Raw genomic sequence first — 21505 nt, 5'->3', positions numbered from 1 at the left:
ATAACAATAAACATCTCTCAAATTTTATAGGTGCAAAACACAGTCAGTAAATAGTAGGGTCATTTCCTCCATGGCAGTCTGGGTAAGGAGAGTAAGTGATACTTATTTCTCAAAGCATTTGACAGTTGTGACCAGTTCGGACTGACTGGAATAACTCTTTAGGAATAATAATGATGCACTCAGCAAATAAGTCCACTGTTATAAATGAGATGGCTCATAAAAAGCAGGTTAATGCAAACTTAAGGTATCAGAATTTTGTCCACATTCATTTTTTTTCCATAATAGAGCTGATCCAAAGATCAATAGACCTTATTTCAGTGGGGTTTGTATTAAGCCTCCTATTTTTTCTCCATTATTATTTTTTAGGCAGAGTTTCTGTTTGTTTGGGTTCTTTAACCTAATTTACATAGTAAAGTCTAGCCTACAGATGACTTGTATAAGATGCCATATTTTGTATACTGCAGTTTCCACTGAGACAAGTCAATTATTTCCCTAAAGTGATGATTTTTCCTAGACATGTATTTTAATTTGTTTCTTAATGTATGGAACAGTCTAGCCCCTGCCTGTGGTTTGAAAGATATAAGATTAAATACCTTTAAAAGTGCCTAAATAAAAATTCTAATTTCTGACTTTTAAGGCATAAAAATTTGGGAGTTTCTTTTTCCATATCTTTTTCTGTATCACTAACACAAGCTGTTATTTCCATATCTGCATCTCAGACCATAAACCATTTGCCAGAAGCTGAGTCAAAGACAAAGTCAAGTTTCAATTTCAAACACAATAAAAAGCTAAAAAGCAGTTTATTGTTTAAATTACTCTAAGAGGAACTGAAGGTTTTTAAACATCAAATCCCTTCAAATTACACAGGCTGATTGTTACCACCAACATTTCTACATTCAGAATCTATAGAATTGAGGTCAGCAAAGGAGAAGTGTTGATACCTTTTAGAAGGCAAATTAATAAACACCCAAAAGCTCCATCCTCACCTATTGTGATCAAGACAAATACAGCCTGAGTTCTGCACGGGGGATCTCAAGGATATTTATTTATTCCTTTGCTTTATGCCCCAGCTCTCAGGATGGGCTCACAGGAAGGACTGAAACCTTCTGCTTATTTTTAGCACACAATTCAGGCTCAGCAAATCCTAACACACATCCAGCACACAGAACATTGACTCACTGAGCATTCAACCTGCTCTGCCTCCATTCAACCCAGAAACAAATGGAGAATAAAAACATAATCACTTGCAGCATGCAATGATGGATGGAAATGGTATGTGCCAAACAGGAGCAGTTTAAAAGCAAGGGAATTACCATAAACTAATGTAAGGCAGGTAGATGCTTGTTGGAAGATTATATTCAGAACAGTTATCAATGGCTTACTGTCAAAGTGGGGAGATGGACGACATGGTTCATGGGGTTTGTTCTGCTTCTAGCATCATTCAATATTTCCTGAATGATGGAAGACAAGAAGAACTTATCAAGCTTTTCAGATAGCACAAAGTTGGGAGTCATTGCAAGTACAGGAAGAAAAGTTCAAAACAATTTCCACAATTTGGATAGTCTGAAATAGCAGGATGCAACTCCAGTTGGCAAGTAAAAAGCATTTTGCATGGGGAAACAATTAACTTCCCGTTTACAATAGAGCAGATGACTCACAAGACAGAAGAGAAAGTAGGGTCAAAATGGGCTGAGTGCTGATAAAAATGCTCACACATTTCCTGGTATATTAGTTAGTATGTTTTATGGAAGAACTGTGGGATAATCCTTCCAGTTCACTCATACAGCTAAGGCTGCAGCTGGGCTGGTGTGCCCAGTTTTGAAAAGCATTGATTTATATGGTCAGGGAAAGGAGGAAAGACTTTACAGCCAAATATGTAAAAAATACTGGGAACTACTCTCCTTTTCCACTGGGGATAAGAGAAGACATGTTGAGCCTAAAACATATACCACAAAAGGCTATTTCAACTGCACCAAGAGAGATTTCAGTTAAACACGAGGGGAATACTTTCTAAAGGAGAAGGCAAGTACTGACAGAAGGGGCTGACTGTGGAATTTGTAGTAATCCCATTCCCATAAGTTTTTAACAACCTACCACTCAATCATTGTCAAGAGTGGGAAGGGATAAAGTTGACCTATTTGAGGGCAAGGGCACTCAATTTTCACTAGAGGTCCCTTCCCTCCATAATATCTAAGTCAAGGCTTTGTCTCTCTGAACCCTAAAATGTTACACAAACCTTGTCCTCTGAAAACATTCTATGGTCATGTAGCACAGGCACTAAACAGAAACCTGCACCAGAATCTTGCTTCAGACCCTCTTCCTCAAGCTAGAGAAAGCAGCTTGGAAGGTAAGGAAGTCAGGAAGCAATCTAAAGAATGAAACCCCCCAGTATTGGAAGTACCTATTTTTGGGTTGGTTGGTTGTTTTTTTGCTGAGTTGCTTTTCCTAAACAGCTCCTGGTGTCTCACTGCCCAACAGCAAATCAAACAGCTGCAGAAGAGGCTTTACTTTTGCCATGGCCCTCACTGCACACACTGAGCAATTTGCACAATCTGCCTCACAACCTGAGCTGCTTAAAATGCACCCCTGTGGACTGCTTCCAAAAACCTGTTTGGAAGAACAAACACTGTCCCACACAGAAAAGGACCAGGGGAAAAGGAGCAATGAGGCAGAGGCTGTAGCTCATGGAGAGAAAAGAGGAGAAGCAAAAGAAACAAGAATCTGGCTTTCACTTTTTTCTCCCTTCTTTAAGGAAGTCTTTATGGTAATGTTGTAAAACTAAAGGTAATAATAATTGAGAACATGGAACAAAACCAAGCAAGCACTATGCAAAATTGGAATCTGGCCCTGAAAAGCCTTTCTTAAGCATCTCATTCATCTCACACGTTTTGTTGAAGACTTCCTGCTCCTTCAACTTGCACACTTTGGAACTTTCCCTACTTCATTTTGGAAGAGCTAAGTAATTGCTTTCATCTTCCTTCCGTGCTAAAATCTTGGTGGAGATTCTTATTAAATAGAACAGTCACTTAGGACCCAAACTCCTGAAAAATCAATTTTGCAATTTCTTCAGAGAGCCGTGAGAAGCATTCTTGGTATTCCTGTGCAGCACATTGACCTCAGTGATGTTTAACAGTCCTTAAAAAGGCTCACTTGGACAGCTATGGAAAACCTGTAGCATAATTCCTAGAAAAGGAGTAGACTTCAACTAAACTTATTAAAAATATTAAAATGTAGTACTTTGGTGATGTGATACAGGAATAGTGATCCAATAGTTTTAATTCTAATTACCTTTATAATAAACTCTTTAATAAGAATTATCAACTATTCTAATTTCTTGTTTTAGTTCTAATGCCTTAGGATTTTTAATTTAGCAAGACAAGAAAAATATCTGCAATCTCCCACAAAGTTGTCTAACTTTCTATAAAAGTTATCAATTACAGGAGTTGTCTGAACTACATCCAGATATAGATATATTTCAAATCAAAGACATTAGACCCAGTAAAAATAATGAGTAGGTGGAGAATTGAATACTATATTCAACTATTTTCTCTGTAGTGATTCTGTTCCACTTTTGTATTTTTAACAGAGAAGCTAATAAAGTACATAATTTATTCTAATGTTTATTTTTAAAAATTGTATGAGGAAGATGGCTGTTTTTGTTAAACTGTGAGATTAAGTTTGAATATAGTTCTATTAATTCTTGCTTTTTGTGTAACCTGCCATCTATTGCATTTTATTTTTCAGCCCATATTATAACCAGTTTTCTGATGTTATTTTCATTTTGAAGTAGACCTTACAAATTTGCCATTGCATTTGAAATAACACCACCTACTTTCACTGTGTGCATTCTGCTAGAAGTGTATAACACAGGATATGACAGGATAACACCTGTTAAAATATCAAATTTTTCATTTCGGGTGAACTTGTTTCTGGGTTTTATAGCATGGGTAAAAAGCTATAATTTCTACTTACAGCCTGTCCCTTTTCTTGGGACCATCTCACTGGTGTGGTGAAAGTATCACCCTCTCAACAACATGCAGCAAATAGACATTTTGCACTGCATTTATGATCTTGTTTCCTTCGGATTTTACTTGTAATGATCCTCTAATAGCTATGATTACACTAGACACTCTACAGAAAGTAGCCCTGGATTCTTTTTCAGGTGCTTTCCAGCTCCAGCTGTGTATTTCAAATTTCTGACTCTAATTCAGGCTCTTGAAGCACAACATTATTTAGATATGTTGCCTGTTTCCCTAACTCAGCATGAAGAACAGTCAAGTTCAAAATACCTCACCAGCTTTCTAAAAGGAGAGAGGTTTTGCTCTGAAATGCAAGAAATATGTGTGGTATCAGCTTTTTTGTTACTCCTATTATTTGATAAACTCTAGAAGCAGATATTACCTTTTTTCCCAAATGCCAATCTGCCTTGATCTTAGGCCACTCAGCTTTACCAGCTCCTGGCCATCATAAATGTTTTCAAACATCTCTGCAGTGACTTTATATTTCCTTTATTAATCAGAACAGACAGCTTTTGCTGCTCCTGAAGGGCCCAATCCTAAGTACTTTACCCATAATAATTGCCCTTTATGCTTCTAACTAAAAGCAGGAGTGGTAGGACTGATCCTCAGATCTGTGTTCTGTGTCAGTGCAGCTCTACTAATGGGCTGTCACCAAGACAACTCACAGAACCACCAAAGACTCTCTGTACAAACACCTTAATGCAACTCCTTGGGTTGCACAGTCCGTTTAGTGCACAAGGACAAGAAAGGAATGGCACTGCTTTGAAAACAGGCTCTGATTTCAGTGTGGTGCCCAAGCACATCAGGCCAGAGCTGAGGGTGCAGTAACAGCAGCGATCAGGGATAAATTCCAGAATGCCTTTCTGCTGCCTTGGGAATGTTGCTCTCTGGCTGCATGGACCTGCCTTCTAGGGCAGGGTGTCCCGACTTTGACAGGGGCTTGGAATGACATGATCTCTAAGGTCCCTTCCAATCCAACCAGTCTATCATTCCATGATTGCATAAAAAGGAGCTCCTGCACATCCCTTGCTAAGACAGAACAACACCTACCTGTCCCAGTTCCTGCCTCTCTTCATTTTTTTCAGTTAGAAGTTGACTTACCTTTAAGTTTGTAGTACTGGCAAGGATATGGCAGCAGCACGAGTCAACAAAGTGAGCCAGAAAGCAGCAGTTCAATCCAGACTCTGACTCATGTCAAACAAATTCTTTCCCTACACTAATCCCAAGAGGGTTTAAATCTAAAGAGTTTAGCAGCTGAACTGTTTAGAAAGACTCTGTTGAACATGAGTGAGTTCTGTTCCCAGCAGCTCATTACTTTCCTTCCTGTACCAGGACTGTGTTCCCATCTCTCTTCAGTTTGAAATGGTACCTTGTCATTTTATCATGAGTAATTACAGAAACAGTTCCCATGTCTCCCTCTTATTAACACTTCTCAAATATTTGTGCAGTGATTTCATATCCTTCTTTAATCACCTCTTATCCAGTTTATACAAATTAAGTTCAATCAATCTTTCATTATAAGTAATATGCTTCTGACCTTAGCCACACTGCTTTGAACCTTCCTCAGTATCTCAGCAGTCTTTTTTATGATGATTGGTCTTCTCAGTCCTACACACAATATTCTGAGTGCACCTTGTGCTGCCACCAGCCATGTACCATTGCCAATGAACTGGGCATTAACAATCAGGTAGAAGAAATAGACTGTAATATCACGGAAATGTCTATAACTGCAAAGCTGCTGTTGTTTATCCTTACTTGTTTCCTTACTTGTTTTTATTCTGCTGGACTGCACTTCAAGGTCTAGATGGTGGCAAACTAAAATAATAGATTCAAACCTGGCTTCTGCTGGATGCAGTTTTTATTCCTCCTAAGCCTATTCATTTATGCTCTGATTTCAGAACCATGGGGTTCACCACTGTGGACTAGAGAGGGCCACACACTGAATCTTTAAAAGCCCTGCTGGTTAAAGCATGTGAACTTCCAACTGCAAGTTAAACTTGGTATAGGAAAAAAGGTTGATTATTTACTCTTAAAGAAATACCCATGTTCTATTAGTAGAGTCTTCAGCTTTCTAGGTCTCCTGACTTTTCTATTCATCCCAGCTGTACTAACCTGAGCCTTGGCTTTGTACCACGTGGCCACACTGAAGATGGCAGTGTTTGAAATCCATTCTTTTCCAGGTTTGTCCCTCACTAATCCCATGTTCTTCCCAGTGCAGGAGGGCACTTGGGGTAATTTGCCTTGCTCGTGTAACTTCATTGCAGGTGTGTGTAGGAGTGACATTATTTAAGTTCATGTGAAATGTAAATAAGTCAGACACAGCTGAAAATGTATTTCCTCTGCCATCCCTATATTGTAGAACACAGTGTCACTTCATATTATGTTCCATTATGATAATCTTATTTTAAAGCTGACAGTCATGATTTAATATCCCTGAAAAAGCTTAGAAGTAAGAAGTGTACTCCAGCTACTTTTAGCAGCCTTAAGGAACCCCTTTCCCAGCATTTGGAGTGTCATAATTTAGACTATGAGAGAGTCTACACAACTCATATACCTTTATAAATAAAACACACTAGGCAGGAAGCCTGACATCAGTTAGTGAGATGTAACAATAATGAGAGAAGGAATACGTTTCAGTCCACCATGAGTTTTGTTACTATTCTGATGTCACCACATTGGAAGTTTTCTCACAGAAAAATCTGAATCTGTATTATTGTCATGTATTATTTACATCTACCCTCTACCCAACAAACCAGTGGTCATATTAAAATTCAGCTATGAAAATCGAAAAATATTCAGAGCAAGCCATCGAAAAAGCATTTACCCTAGGCCATATTCAGAGCACTGAGTGAAAAATAACTTCTGAATTACCTCCTTTCATGTGTCTATAACTCAGAGAGAAGAACTTGAGAACTAGAGCTGCAGCAGCATATGCATTTTTCATCTCAGGTAATGCAAAATTATTGTTTTACAGGTCATTTACCGGTGCTTATTTCTGTGTGCCCAGCATTATAGAACTGCCTCAGTGAGGAGGTTGAGAGTATTGTCAGAGTTCCAACCCAGAGAGTGATTCAGGTAAGGACTACACCCAGTTACTGTTGAGTTAGTAGGAACCAAGGAGCAGAAGAGGAAGCAACTGCTTTCCTCACATTTATCCTGGTGTGAGAATCCTTTCTGCCACAGGCATGGAGCCATATCCTACACCTTTGCTCCCTCTTTTTGTTCAGGTACTACAGGAGGCATGGCTGGGGTTATTCCTCATGGTTAGCTCTCCACATGCCATTAAAACAGAGCAGTGAGGTCAGACAATCCTTACGCTGAGCCAGGAAATTAAAAAATTTAGACACAGGCAGCCTATTGTGGCTGCCCTGGTGCTGGTAGATGCACTCATCTAAATTTACTCTCAGTTTCTAATAAACAAAGATAAAAAGAGGTCAGTCATTTATAAAAACAGTCAGTAAATCAGCTCTAAATAGCTATACTTTGATAACATTTGATGCACTCCCATGAATGACAGAAAATATTTACACTCTGAAGTGGATGACTTTCACATAGTCCATTTCTTAAAATAGCAATTCCATTTTGGGAAAGACATAATATCTGTGTTCAGGAACAATTCTTTTTAAAATTAGTTGAAAAGGGTTTCAACTTCACAGAGGCTATAGAATGCAACCACTGAGAAAATGCAGCTCTACACACACCCCTACATCCCCTTCCACCCCCTAGAAAAATCCCACACTAGCCCAGACCCTAAAATATCTCCCAGGATGACCTTCAGGTTTGATTTGTGTCAGGTGAAACACTACTGCACCTGTTTTGTGTTAATTTTACACTGTCACAATAGTATCCAAACTGGAAATCTTCCCTGAGGATCCCAATGCTATCTACAAATGGGCAAGAGAATGTGTTTTCCTGCCTTAGTTACTTAGAGTTGTGGCAGTTCACGCTGCTAAGATTGGGTAAATATAAAGAAACAATGGAACATTTACAGACTTTCTATTTGCTTTGGTCATTTTGGTTTAGAACAATCTTTTTCACCCTGTATGGCTGCCATTTCCACATGACTGCTTGGGTCTGGTTTGCTTAATGACTAGAATTTCATGTCTATTTGTGGTTTACATGCCCTAAACAAACCAATGTGTGCTGTTTGGTGGGAGCTGTGACAGTAGGGAGAGGGCCAGGACAGCAACTCACCCAGCTGCAATGGGCTAGAGAAGAACATCATTGATGTCCCCCCTTGATCCACAAGATTGGGGAACCTCAAACCATTTACTGATTCACAAGAAGCTCCATAACATGAAGCTTCTTGCTCAGGGACTGCAGCCACAGCTGAATTCTTTATGAATAAACTCCCCTCAGAAACTTCCACATCATTTTCATGGTAACTAAGTGCTATGCAAAGGAATATTTGTAACTGGAAATGAAGGTAGGAAGCGGGAAATAATGCTACTGGAACAGGAGAACCCCCCTGATGTTCAGGTTCATCAAGGAGCTTTGGAATTCTGTCTGGCTTTCATGATAATGGAAATCATTTTCCTAGCTGTGGAATACTTACTTTCAAAGCATCAGGTTTTAATGCAATACAAAGAAGAAACTTGAGTAAAATCAAATAATTGCTAATACTTGCAATATTTCTTTCAGTCTATTTCTCTGTGAAAGAAGTGAAAAATCTTCTGTGTAGGTAGAGAATACATTTCTCAGTTCCTTTAGGAAAGCTGAGGTGTTCCCATGCTCAGGCACTAACTTTCCCTAATAGAAACTGAGAAATCCTACAGCCAATTCCCCTCTAATCCGCTAATGGAAGTCATCACTGCACACAACAATTTGCAATATTGAAGAAACCAAACAATATACTTTGATACTTGATGGTCAGAGGTTTGTTTAGAGGTATATTTCCACATGCCCTGGGACAAAACAGCCAGCAGAAACTGAGGAGCTTCACCAGGAACTCTCTAGACATGCTTAATTTTGGAGCAAGCTGTTCTTTTCCCATTGCACTGTGCAAGTTATTCTGTGTAAAACTCAATGTCACATGTAATGTAAAAATAAAGGACTGAATCACATTCTGGAGATCCTTTTCAGATTTAGGAGAGCTGTCCTTCAACCAGAAGAAAACACTTGAATGGGTTAAGCCATTAATCTATTAATATTCTTGATGTACACTGTTTACATGGGGTCCCTCAGTTGGGGCATTTCTAGGAATGGGTAATAATTTTTCCCATGCTGTTTTAACAGAAAGATTTAAAGACATTCCTGATTTTAAAGAGCACAAGTGTCCTGTGTTTAATGTTGGGGAGAAAACTCAGTACACTTGATCTATTAAAAGCATCCCTTAATAATTTCTCCTTGTGTTTATTTTATAATTTAGCTAATCTGCATGAGGACAAGAATTTTTACTTCTGTTTTACTCTTTAATGGTTGTGTAAATTTATGAGGATTTTTGTATGTTTTAAAAAGAGGTTTAGATTTCTTCTCCTTGGGAGATCACAGCTGCTTGACTCACAGTGATTAAAAACCAGTTTCTAGTAACAGGTGAAAGAATATTAGAAATAATATCAAATTACTTTAAAAGACACCTCTTAAGACAGAACTAAATGAATTTACTGTAGGTACAACATATGTCCAGAAAACAAGAGGGAATGAATTTATTGGCTCTTCTTTTAGATGACTTCCAAGACTCTAAAACCATAGAGAAATAAAGTCATCCTAAACGAATGCCAATAAAACTTCACTCCAACACTCAGTATGGTGTTTTTTCTCTTCCCAAATTGATCCATCCGAGCAAGTAAAAGCAATAATTTTAATGAAAACAGAAAACATGTTCACTAAAATTCCCAAGCTAAACTGTACTTTCTTTAAGTGAAAATACCATAGTCTTGTTTTCCAAATTACATTATGCTCATTAAATTCCTTGGGCTGAGCCTTAAAATCCCTGATCACTTATAAGTCACACAGCTCTTTCTCTGCCTTCAGTTTTGCTTTGGTAACTTCTGCAACTTTACCATCACCATTACTCTCATTGTCATTAATGCATATTTTTGCTTTGTCTTTGCACAAGATCACTCAGGGAGCACATGTTACACCTGGGCAATGCTGACAGCCATCCACACTCTCTGATTGCTGTATGAGATACAGAGGAGGCACAGGAGGGTCACCTGGATAAATACAATCACAGAGTTGTTTCCATAGAAAAAGCCCTTTAAGCTCATCGAGTCCAGGCACTCCCCCAGCACTGCCAAGCCCAGCATCAACCCATGTCCCCAAGTGCCACATCCACATAGCTTTAAATGCCCCCAGAGATGGTGACTCTACCACTGCCCTGGGCAGCTGTGCCAGGGCTGGACAGCCCTTTCCAGGAAGATACTTTTCCTAATGCCCAGGCTAAGCTTTCCCTGGTGCCACCCAGGGCCAGTTCCTAACCCAGGGGTTCATATTATCAGTCACCTACCTGTATGTGGCTCAATAGAAAAGTAAGGCTGTCCTTCCAGAATGCTATAAACCAGCTTGGCACTATTTCCATACACTGGATCATCTGCATCCGTAGCTGTGACTTTAGTAACAAAGGTGCCTAAATAGAAAGAATGCACACAATTAATCCTCTCACTAGAAATTTGCATATCGAATTCAAAAACTAATTTGAAACAAAAATTCATTTCCTTGTGAGCTGTATAATAGATGAAATAAAATACCCACCAGTAACAAGTTAGAAACATTACTTGTGGAACAGAAACAAAACATTTTCCTTCAAGCTGATACACGCCAGCAGCCTGAATTTCTGGATGAAACAAAAACCCTTTTAGTATCTGTATTATTTAAGGTTTCTTTGTAGAATGCATTGAAAGCCACCTGATAGATCTGTGTAAACTTCAAGCATTTGCAAAGGAATCATATCAAAGGGATACGAAATACAAGGTTAATAATAAATATAATATGTTGCATTTAAGATGCAATTTCACATTTGAAAGAACCTTGCCAAGTTACAGAGACCACACTGAAAAACAATAATAAAAAGGATTTCTTTTTTCTTCTCTTGGCTTGCAGCCATGATAATGATTTGATGTGGCCACAGTGACAGAGTTAGGACAACAACTATTGTCTCTGAAATGAGTCTCTGCCACTCAGGGGGCCATTGTCTAGCCAGAGTTATAAATTTCATACTCTGACAAAAATAAGTAGGAAAAAAATTAAAGGAAATTGCCCTTTTTATTTCTTAGACATTTCTGTAAGAAGCAAAACAGAATGAAATTCAGTTGGTTGCATTAAGATTGCTGCAGAGACTTTTTTTGGCTGACATAAATGTATGATGGCGTTAATTAAGCTTACACCAAAGACAGTATCTACAGGAGAGACAGCAAGGGCAGGAGAGAGGATCAGGGCTGAATTATTATTCTTATGCTCAGAAAGGAAAAGAATTACAACACCCACCAAAATCTGCCTCTTTCTGGATATGCCAATAAAAATAACCTCCTGTTCCTTCTCACACTTGCTGTGCCGCTGGACCCAAACAGGGTCACCTAAGGGCAGGAGCAGTTAATGGGGATGGAGATCCTTTGGCACACCCTTGCCCTGCTCCTTCCCTCTTTCCCTGTAGGCACAATGCTGATGTGGCTCCAGGCAGTTTTGTGGGCTACAGCACATACAAATTATTTAGAGGGATGTTTGCATGTTTACATATAATTTGCAAATGACCCAGGACTTTCCCACCTGGCCATTTCAAGCATCAGAGTAAGATGCAGGGCTGGCAATGTTTGGGGGAGTGGCTAACACCTCACTCATGGACTGCAAGTTCTGCTGGAACTGAAGTTGTGGCAGGTTTGCTGCATGGCAGTAATGAGATAATTGCCAGGGAAGAGAATGTGGGTTGCAGAAATACATCTTACTGGATAATAAAATGCCTGTGGCTTGTACTGGTCTTTTATTTTGGTACCATTCTTACAGGGAGATTATCAGCAAAGAAAGGCAGATCAGTTTGCTGTGCAAGCTCCACCAGGGCCCCACCTGGCAGGGTCCAGAGGAGTCCTGCAGATCATGCACTCCTTGGGGAAAGGAATATGATGCTACATCTATCTTTGAGAGATGCTTGCTGAACCTCTTCTTACAAACATGCAAACTGTTCATGTTTTGAAGTTTAATTCGATTTTGAAAGGTGATCTTATAGCTAACCTTTAGTATAATAGTCTTTAACCTGCCACTAGGCATGAGAAATTGACTTTATCCTCAACATGAGGTTTGTAGGGAAGTAATTACAAATACAGATGTTGCTGTATACCCAGAACTAGCACACAGTGCCTGGCAGCTTTGAGTGGAAATAATAAAGGGGCCCCCAATGTTGGCCCCAGCCCAGCAGTAAGTACAACATCCCCTGCCTAGAGGTGATATCCTGAAGGACCTTCTTCACTTACAGGAAAACATGAACAGTGACAGGGAAGCAACCATGGGACACACTCAGAGCCCATGGCATAAGCTACAGAAAACAACAATGGGAACCAATGGCAAGGAGGTTTGCAGGAAGCTGGAGTGTGAATGCTGCAGGAGCAGAGGAGCAACAGGCTCCTTTGTGGCTTGCCCAGAGCAGTTCTGGAGCACAAAGAGCCACAGCTGACAGGATTGTCTCACATATTTAAGTTCTGGTGGCTTCCCTTTCCCAGCTCATGCTCCAACTATAAGTGCTGTGCCCCCAGACAGCAATCTCTGAGCCAAAGATCTCTGAGCTTCCTCTCTCACCAAATCCGAGCTACAGCCCCAGCACGACATTCCCTGCAGTCACTGCTGCTGTCCCGTGGGTGGCTCCAGGTAGGAGTGTAGGGGTCAACTGCATCCAACTGAAACAGCAGGTGATGCACCTGTTTCTGGGGCTGCTATCCTAAAACTTTTGCTTTGTAAGCTTCTAAGACAGAAGGGGTTTGTGCAGAACATCATACAATGGGGAAGGGCTGAAATAAGACAAGGCTCATCACAAAACAGTGAAAAATTTTGTAAGAGTATTTTATCCAGGCTGTTTCATTTTGTTTCCATTATAAACTTTATACACAAAGGAAAATAAAAAAGTAAGACTGTTGACTTCTTGGAGATTGTGTTTGATTTGCTTAGCTGGCTCTCATTTCAAAGGCCTTCAGAAATAATTACATTGCTTGTTTAGAAAGATTTGGTATATAATGTCTATTCTTATCTTATTTCACTCGAGAATTTCTAAAGACTTTTTATAGATGTTTATTTCAAGATTCCCGAACTTAAATGGTTCTGCTGATTCTTTGATAAGCCCATTCTTTATCCCAAGTGTTCATTAGCGATTAAAGTTTTAGATATTAAAGCTGAATACGCCCTAATAAAAAGAGGCAATCAGTGTCTAACTTTGCTTCCCACCCTGATGCTCAACCATCAAGACTTTTTTCTTGTGATATAAAATAATTTAGTCACTTATTGAGGCCCAAGTTCAACTGAAGTTTGTACATATATTAAAAATACCTGTGTCATACGTATGTCAGTGTTCCCATTCATGGTTTATACCACAGAAGGTGAGGGCAGTGGCATATCCTTCTTTTTCATTCCCTTACAGGTCACTTGAAATGTAAGAACCTCACCTCATATAACTAATGAAGGGAATGGAAAACTAAAATACCCTTCCATCTCCTAGAAACCAATTTCTTACCCACCCAGCACTTCATTTCCAACCATCAAACCCTTCTGAGAAGGTCTGTCAAAGTCAGTAATTTGCTCCCAACAATCTTACTGATGAAAATTGTTTATGAAAGTTGTAAGCCATCATGAATCAGAAATTAAAGAAATTACTTCCACTACAGAAATTAGTTAAGCTTTGGCATAGTTTAAATTTTATCACCTTTAATTTGAATTTTTTTCTCGTTGTGCCTTGAATCAAATCTTTTGCAGGTGTGAAATATGCCACATTATTATGTTCACATTGGCAGTAAGAAGTATATTTAGGAGCAAACTGTGTCCCCTCTGCAGGTGCAGGTGATGTTGCCACATCAGTGCTGCTCTGGTTCCACTCCCACAGGTGACAGAACCTTTGCACCAAAAGATCTGGAGACCTGAGAGATTCCTGAGGGTGAAAGATAATGCAGATAAAAAGGAGCCTGCAGCCCCCGTGGCTGTTATTTAGGCAATCTCCACAGCAGAACTCTTCAAGCTTTGGATTATCAATATTTAAGCAGGATTTGAACTCCACTACAGTTATAAACTACATGGACATAAATATTTTTTACATGCATAATGCGCTTAAAGTTTTAAAGATAAAAAAATTTGCATTGGAAAAGATGTAAGAATGCAGGGAAGGGCATTTATTAAGTAAATACTCTTGGAAAAACAACATTCTGCATTCTGCCCAGCAAATAAACAGCAAAGGTTTCTGTTTGTGTTTAATTTTGACTGCATTTGGCTTGTGTTTGTGTCTTTGTCAATGCCACAACAAACTCATTTAGCCAGAGACTATAAATTTGAAATGGTGCCATTTTTACAAGAAAGCCACTATTGTAGTCCAAGTCACTTTTGTCCTAATTACAATAATATTGCAGTTTTATATAATCTGGGCCAACAACATAATCACTGTTTCTTTTTTCCTTTATGTACCTAATGTTGCCTTATGCAAACCAAACCCCTTTTTTTTCAACAGATGAGGCAAATTTTAAGATGTTTAGGTAAAAAACTTCTTGCGTTTTTTTCCTGAGGGAAACTTCTGCAATGCTAATGACCCTTAAATATGGACTTAATCACCATAAATGTGGACTGCAAAGAGATTCAGCAGACTTTAATTAATGAACACTTCTACTGTGCTTTAGCTATTAACCATTGCTGATTGTTTTACTCCGTTACTGTCGCAGTTTCTCTTTGCAGCAGGCCAGCAATCAAGGACACAATTAACACTAAAAGTATTTTTATATGGCTAGGTAGGAAAGCCTGTGTTTGCTGGCAAACTAAGATTAAAAGCCATCATTAAAAATATAAGATGTGTGTGCTCAGCTAGTGCTTTTCTGTTGTTTTGGCTGTGTTTTTATGTGCAAGTCAGGGTACACATTCTGCACATTAGTCAGAAAGAAAAATGCATATGCTGCCACTGGGAGCAGGAAAGCAAATTTTTTTTTCTTTTTTTGGTGTGGCAGTGAAATGTGTGTCCTGGGGAAAAAAAAAATCCCCCAAAATCCAACTTGAATGTTCTCGAGGAGGTGATGCATAGTCGGTGCCAGCAATTTACATTAATCCATATTCAATGAAGCAACCATTTTGTAGAAAGATTGTAATGGTTGGTAAAAATAAATAATATGACCACAATGCAACCTACTGGGGCCATGTGTTCTCATCTTCCCGGGGAATTCTGGGCTCTTTAGGTCCTCTGATGCCCTTTTTTGGTCCCATTCACTCATTCCCTCCTAATCTTCCCAAATCTTGACAGGCTGAAATCTCCATTTCATTCAGAAGAACTGATTACCAACCTGACAGGGCATTAAGAGAGTATTTGCATGACAAAGCCCTGCCATTATTTACCAACTCCTTTGTTTCTCTAAGAGGATCGCTGTGTTTCCAACCTCTGGCTGGGTTTGGAGCTGGACTGAGAGCAGCCCTGCAGTCAGGGGTGGCCACAGCAAGGCATTGTTTGTCTCCACCAGGTCAGATAAGCATTCTTTCCCAAATGAAGCCTTTTCTTCACTGGCCTTCTTTGCTATAATCTCACAGGTAGCATGACAGTTGTTGTCATGGTAACAACTTTTTATTGAATAAAACTGCAATAATCTCATAAAAACCTGCATAACTTCTTGACATGTAAATTATTACTGCCTCAAAGCTGAAGAAACTTATTTGGTTTTCATTGTTGTTGGCTTTTTTAAATGCAAAAACATAGTTTTAAGCATTATCATCCTCTATTATTCTATATGAGACCATTGCTAAACACAAAATCTATGAATTAGAGGTTTCACTAACCAAATAAAGAAAATGTATATGAAAAAGAAATCTGTGTAATGCACTTTAAGCCTTGTTAACATATGCAAATTACACACATAAAATAGCTTGGTGTTCATGCAAATACACACACTTATATTGTAGGTATGTTGCATGAGTGTTTTATGGCTCTTTTGCAGATCATACTTTATTTCACCCCTACCTTCCACACCGTGCTTGAATGTATTTTTATTATTATTAATAGCAACTTCATTGCAAAAGCTTTAAGAACCCAATACATGGATCAGATCTCACAGTGCAGGAAATTCTCTCCCAAAGAGATTCCAAGAGCCAAGTACCAGGAAAGGGAAAGGCAGACAGACAACTGAAGAGAGACAAGGAGGTGTCTTTGTGGCCAGGTGGACTCCATGGTCCTTGTGAGTCCTTTCCAATCAGGATATTCCCTGATTCCATAATGAGAGGATGCCAATCAGTGTGGAAGGGAATGCTGCAGCACACGGTGGTGCTGCTGTCAGGGATCACACAGGACATCAGCACCATGAAAGGGCCTTGAGGTCTGATTTGAGAACAGAGGGCCTGTGTGAGTTTTTCACACTCAAAGGAAAGCATGTCATAAACAGAAAAATATTTGCTCTTTAAGTGTCCAGTGGACTCCTTTTAATAGTGAAAAATGAATGGAAGCAGAAGACAGCACCCTAAGCAGAGGAAAAGGCAGAGATATGGGCCAGGATGGTCCACTAAGGGAAAAATGGGCAACATAAACTTGACATGCTGGGAGAAAGGAAGGCCAGAATGCATTCTGCTGTACCTGTGGTAGAATCCAATATACAGTCAATTCTAGAGGGAGAAAGAAAATCTGTGTATGTTACAGATGTAACACTGATATGCTGGTGATGAGAGCCATAGAAATACACAGATACAAGACTTCACTTAATCTTCTGTGAAGAGAAAAACAACAACAAAAGCTTCCTTGCAATGAGAAATTGTACAAGGAGGAATAGCTCCCCAAGGGAAATAACAGAATCCTCCTCACTGAAGAGTTCTCTGTGGCACAAGATGCTGGATAATGTATTCTAAGGGAAAACCCGAGAAAGACAGCAAGATTAACTAATAGGGTAATTTGTCTTTCCCAGCTGTAATTTATTTGACTCTAAGTAGTGAAATACTGTGATGCTGTCATGATCTTGTTTATGATGATTAAGGTAAGGAAGAAGGAAAAGCGGGTTATTCATACAACTCAGTTTCAGGCTAAATTAGACACCTTGCTGCACTAACTTCCTGCTCTACCTAAGGGAGGAAGACAAAGTCCTCTTGGAGAACCACAGAGGAATCCAAATTAAATTAGCCAGCTAATAGGAATGCCTAAATTACAATAATATGACTCCTCTCCTATGTGTATGTGCTCAAAATAGGCCACACCAGTCTCTACTAACAACTCTCCAGGAACTTCAAGCATGCAAAGCTGACATATCACCATATAGGACAAGTCAAAACCCTGCAAGACTTTTGTTTTTATTTGCATTATTTTCCATATATATAGATCATAGAACCATATTAATGTTGGAAAAGACCTCTGAGATCATCAAGTCCAGCCTGTGCCTGATGCCCACCTTGTCATACAACCCACAGCACTAAGTGCCATGTCCAACCTTCCTTGGACACCTCTAGGGACTGGGACCCATCTACTTCCCTGGGCAGACCTTCAAATGCCTTTCCAGGAAGAAATTCCTCCTGATGTCCAACCTGACCCTTCCCTTGCACAGATTGATGCTGTTTCCTCTTGTAGGTATATATACTATAAACTTACATAATCATCTGGACACCTGGATACACTTTCTGTAATAATTGCAACTGATATATATTTGGGTTTTTAAAGCTAATATAAAACATTAGAGAGACAAAGCATTACTTGCTTGTTTTTCCAGTTTGTTTTATATAAGTAGTTGCAGGTAAAGTCATTAAAATGCAGGAAAAAAAGAGATTTGGGAACTCGGTACTCTACAGACCTATTGGAAATGGCAGGTGCTTCCCTAAAACATTGATAATCTAAACTAAACATTCTAACACCTGAAAAATATGGTTTAATGAAGGCATCTGAAAGAATCCAAGAAGAACAACCTGATCTACAATAAATTATAAAGTTCCATGTAGCAGAATGCAAGAAACTGTTTCCTGGTTCGACCAGGAAAATAATCTTTTCATACCATTGATATACTTAGTGAGGTTTATCTCCATAAGCAGAAGAGGTATCCAAATAGTTTCTTGCAAATGTTACATATTTCTCAATGCAATTTTTGGAGGAGATAGTTTAGAAAGCTAATGAAATCTTTGAAGAATGTTAAAATCATACAGTATGTGCATGAGTCAAAACCTGGGAACAACTGAACAACCCACCACATGCAACACAACAATGTTTTCATAGATTGCTCATATGTCATTTTAAGGACTTTTCATCTCATGAGGGAAATGGGAAAAACATATTGTATGCAAATGTGCAACTGCAGAAGCCTGAGAGGTGCCTGCTCAGCCTGGGAGGGAAGCGCAGACTCCGCAGTGGCACAGAGAGTTGGCAGCCTGGCACCTGCAGCTGCACGACGGGCACTGGGCAGTCATGGCTCTGAAACCTGAGCAGCTGCATGTTTCACCATCTTTTGTGCACAAACTGATTGTTTTGGAACTGGGATGACACCTTTGGAAACAAAAAAATATTTTGCATGAGGAATATATATTTGGATTTGGGGATACAGACTCCTCTCTGGCACTTATCCTTGCTGATGTTACTTGGATTTACCTCGAGTGGATCTAACAAGAAAGGACACTGCCTTTTCCATTTTAAGGCTGGCAGTTCTTTCTTGCTACAACTTATGAGAAGGTGCCATTAGAGAGCCTGCAGGTATTCCTTTATAAATTCCCCTGGGTGGCTGTTTGGTAGGATTACTACACGGTCTGGAACATCACAGGCAACAGTAGAAGGGTAAAATATATTTTATGTTTGGCTTAAAGCATTATGTTTTCCTTTCATGCTATTTTTTTATCCTCCCTTTATATATCTCCCTCGCTATGGAATATTAATTGATATTTGTGAGAGAAGTGGGAAATAGCTAGTCTTCTTTTCAGGACTTTTTGAAAGACTGCTTGTCTCTAATCAATTGACTATTTCATCAGCATTCCTTCTGCGAGGTCCCCAGGCAGAGGCACTAAAATTGGATGATCACTGTACACTATATTACCAAGCAGGAAAAAAAAAGGCACCATAAGTCTTGTTGATGTCGATGGAAGTTTCAGGTTATGCTCAGGTGTATTGTAAAGAGATATAAATAAATAATCAAGCAGCCCTGGCTGTTTACTGCAGAAACACTTTCACTTGTGCCTTTCTGTGGTGAGAACAGAAAGCGCTCGGTGTCATCCCACAGCCTGGAAGCTGATAATGCCACCAACTGTAATCCAGGGTGGCAAAAGCAGACTCTGAAATATTGTGCCCTGAGGCCACTGCAGAGCCAACACATGGAAGCAGAGCCCACCTGGGCCCAGGGAAGGGGTGCAGTGGAACGCACTGCTCTCCAGCTCTGGATTCCCAAGGCAACTGTGTTGACAGCAGCTCCACAGGCAATTGCTGGGCTGTATTCAGGAACAAACATCAAGTGCTGCAGATTCAGCAACTAAACAAAGACAGGTATTAGTTCAGGGCAGGGTGGGGAATGACCAGCGCCAGAGAAAAAACAAATTCTGAATTGCATCTGAATCTTATTTTGCCAAATGTCAAGGGTGTCCCTCAAAGAGAGACATCTAACACAGGCCACCTGAATTAGGACTTTGAGGAGTACTGGCCCCTTGCTCTAAAGTCCTTGTGCGAGCAGAGTAACAGAAGTTATATTAATATAAGTTTCTTTGAAAATACTACCACACTGAATTTAATTTTTTGATCTAGAAATTTCTACCTCAGGATTAGAGCCTGCCTACATTTCCCATGGTTGAAAAAAGCGAGAATATGCTCCAGACCATTTCTGTGGTGTTTCAATGAGCATCAGTCCAGCGGGACTCTATGCTGGTCACTTCCTCTCATCCGTCTGTTTGCCACTCAGGCATCATCCACTGGCCAGCAAATGGGCTCATGCCACAAGCCAAACTGTTTGGGAAAATGAGATGGCACACTTGCAAAGCCTACCACTGTTTGAAACACCTCTTTTTGTTTCAAAATTTGAGATTCAGTGAGATGGTGAAAAATCCATCCTAAGAGCAGATTTAAACTTGTAAGCAGAGGAGAATGTATCAGAGCCTTGAGTCAGAGACTTAATTTCACACAGTCACAGAACACAAAGATGATGATGATGTGTTTGATATGTACAAATGGAAGCAAAAGGATATGTACAAAAGGATTTCAGAAGCAGAATATCTGCAACAAGATGTTTCTGTGAGGCAAGAATCACCTGGGAAAACAACAGTAGGACTACAGGAGCCTGCACCTAAGACTGCCAAAATCTTCTATGCCCTGCCATCATGTGATCAACATACAGCTCTGTCTGTCTGTCTGTCCTCATTCCTGAAACACAATCATGGAAAGATGTGCTCCTCTAGATGGAACTCCACAAAGAACTGGGACTCCAAGTCTGATCTCAGTGGATGTTTCCTGCAGAGTTGATCTTCACCAGGTGTCATCTGCCCAACTTTCCTTTGTGCAAAGGGAATGCACGTGTGCAAATATGGAAAATTTGTGACCAATTGCTGCCCCTGAATGGAAGGAAAGGAAGGCAGCATTTGGCTAAGAAACCATACACATCAGTAGCTCCATAATTTGCACAGGTAGGTAAGGACTTGCTTTGAAGAACAAGACAGTGCCTTCAGAATCTGAACCTTCAAGTACCTGCTGCCATGGCTGTGAACTATTTTGAGCAATGCCACTGATTTTTGGCTATTTTATATGTACACTCATGATGATATAGGAGGGAACAACTGAAGGCTCAGCTTAATAAGGCCAGTATGGATTTCATCCATGGTCCTCAAGCTCATAATGATCATTTAAGAACAATATAGGAAGATGATAATAACATCTTGAATCAGACCCTGTGAGAAACAAAAAGTACAAATATAACAGGAAATATTCAGAAATATTTTCCCAAGGCTCAACAGCAAGTCAGTTTAGGGAGCAGACAGCCTTGGTGTTGAGTATGCCCTGACCAGCTTCTGAAGGTTATGTGTGATGATTTTAAAAACACACAGACACTAAATAAATCTCACACAAAATGCCCAACAGTACTATAATTAGGGAATGTGATTATGCACAAGATGAACAAAAAGAGGAACAAGACAATATGAAAATATACATTTTTTAACAGCTGTTACATTGTTGCCATATTTTACAACATCTGCTGGTTTTTCCCTCAGCTTCTGCACTGCCTTGGCATTTACCCTTTGGGCTAATTTGTAGTTGACCCCAGTAATGCAGTCCTTTCACTCCACAGTTTTGTGACAAACTATCATTGATTTAACAGTCATGCTCAGTGCCTTAAAAATCAATGAATACATAGGAAAAAAACAACCAGTAAGACAGTGTGGTTGATCTTGATAACATTTCA

General features: G+C 39.5%; 1 protein-coding gene across 2 annotated transcripts in view; it reads right to left on the bottom strand.

The window, feature by feature from the left end:
• Window positions 1-21505, bottom strand: part of CDH8 (cadherin 8) — a 137186-nt gene that overhangs the window by 69212 nt on the left and 46469 nt on the right. For both annotated transcript variants that reach the window (XM_071567483.1, XM_071567480.1), the window contains exon 3: window positions 10468-10587. In XM_071567483.1, coding sequence (XP_071423584.1) covers window positions 10468-10587 — 120 coding nt within the window. The remainder of the gene's footprint in view (window positions 1-10467; window positions 10588-21505) is intronic.

Source organism: Pithys albifrons, chromosome 12 (genome assembly GCF_047495875.1).
Source record: "Pithys albifrons albifrons isolate INPA30051 chromosome 12, PitAlb_v1, whole genome shotgun sequence".
Classification (NCBI taxonomy): Eukaryota; Metazoa; Chordata; class Aves; order Passeriformes; family Thamnophilidae; genus Pithys; species Pithys albifrons.
The sequence above is the reverse complement of the archived record's forward strand: the minus strand, read 5'-3'. Positions and strand labels throughout refer to the sequence as shown.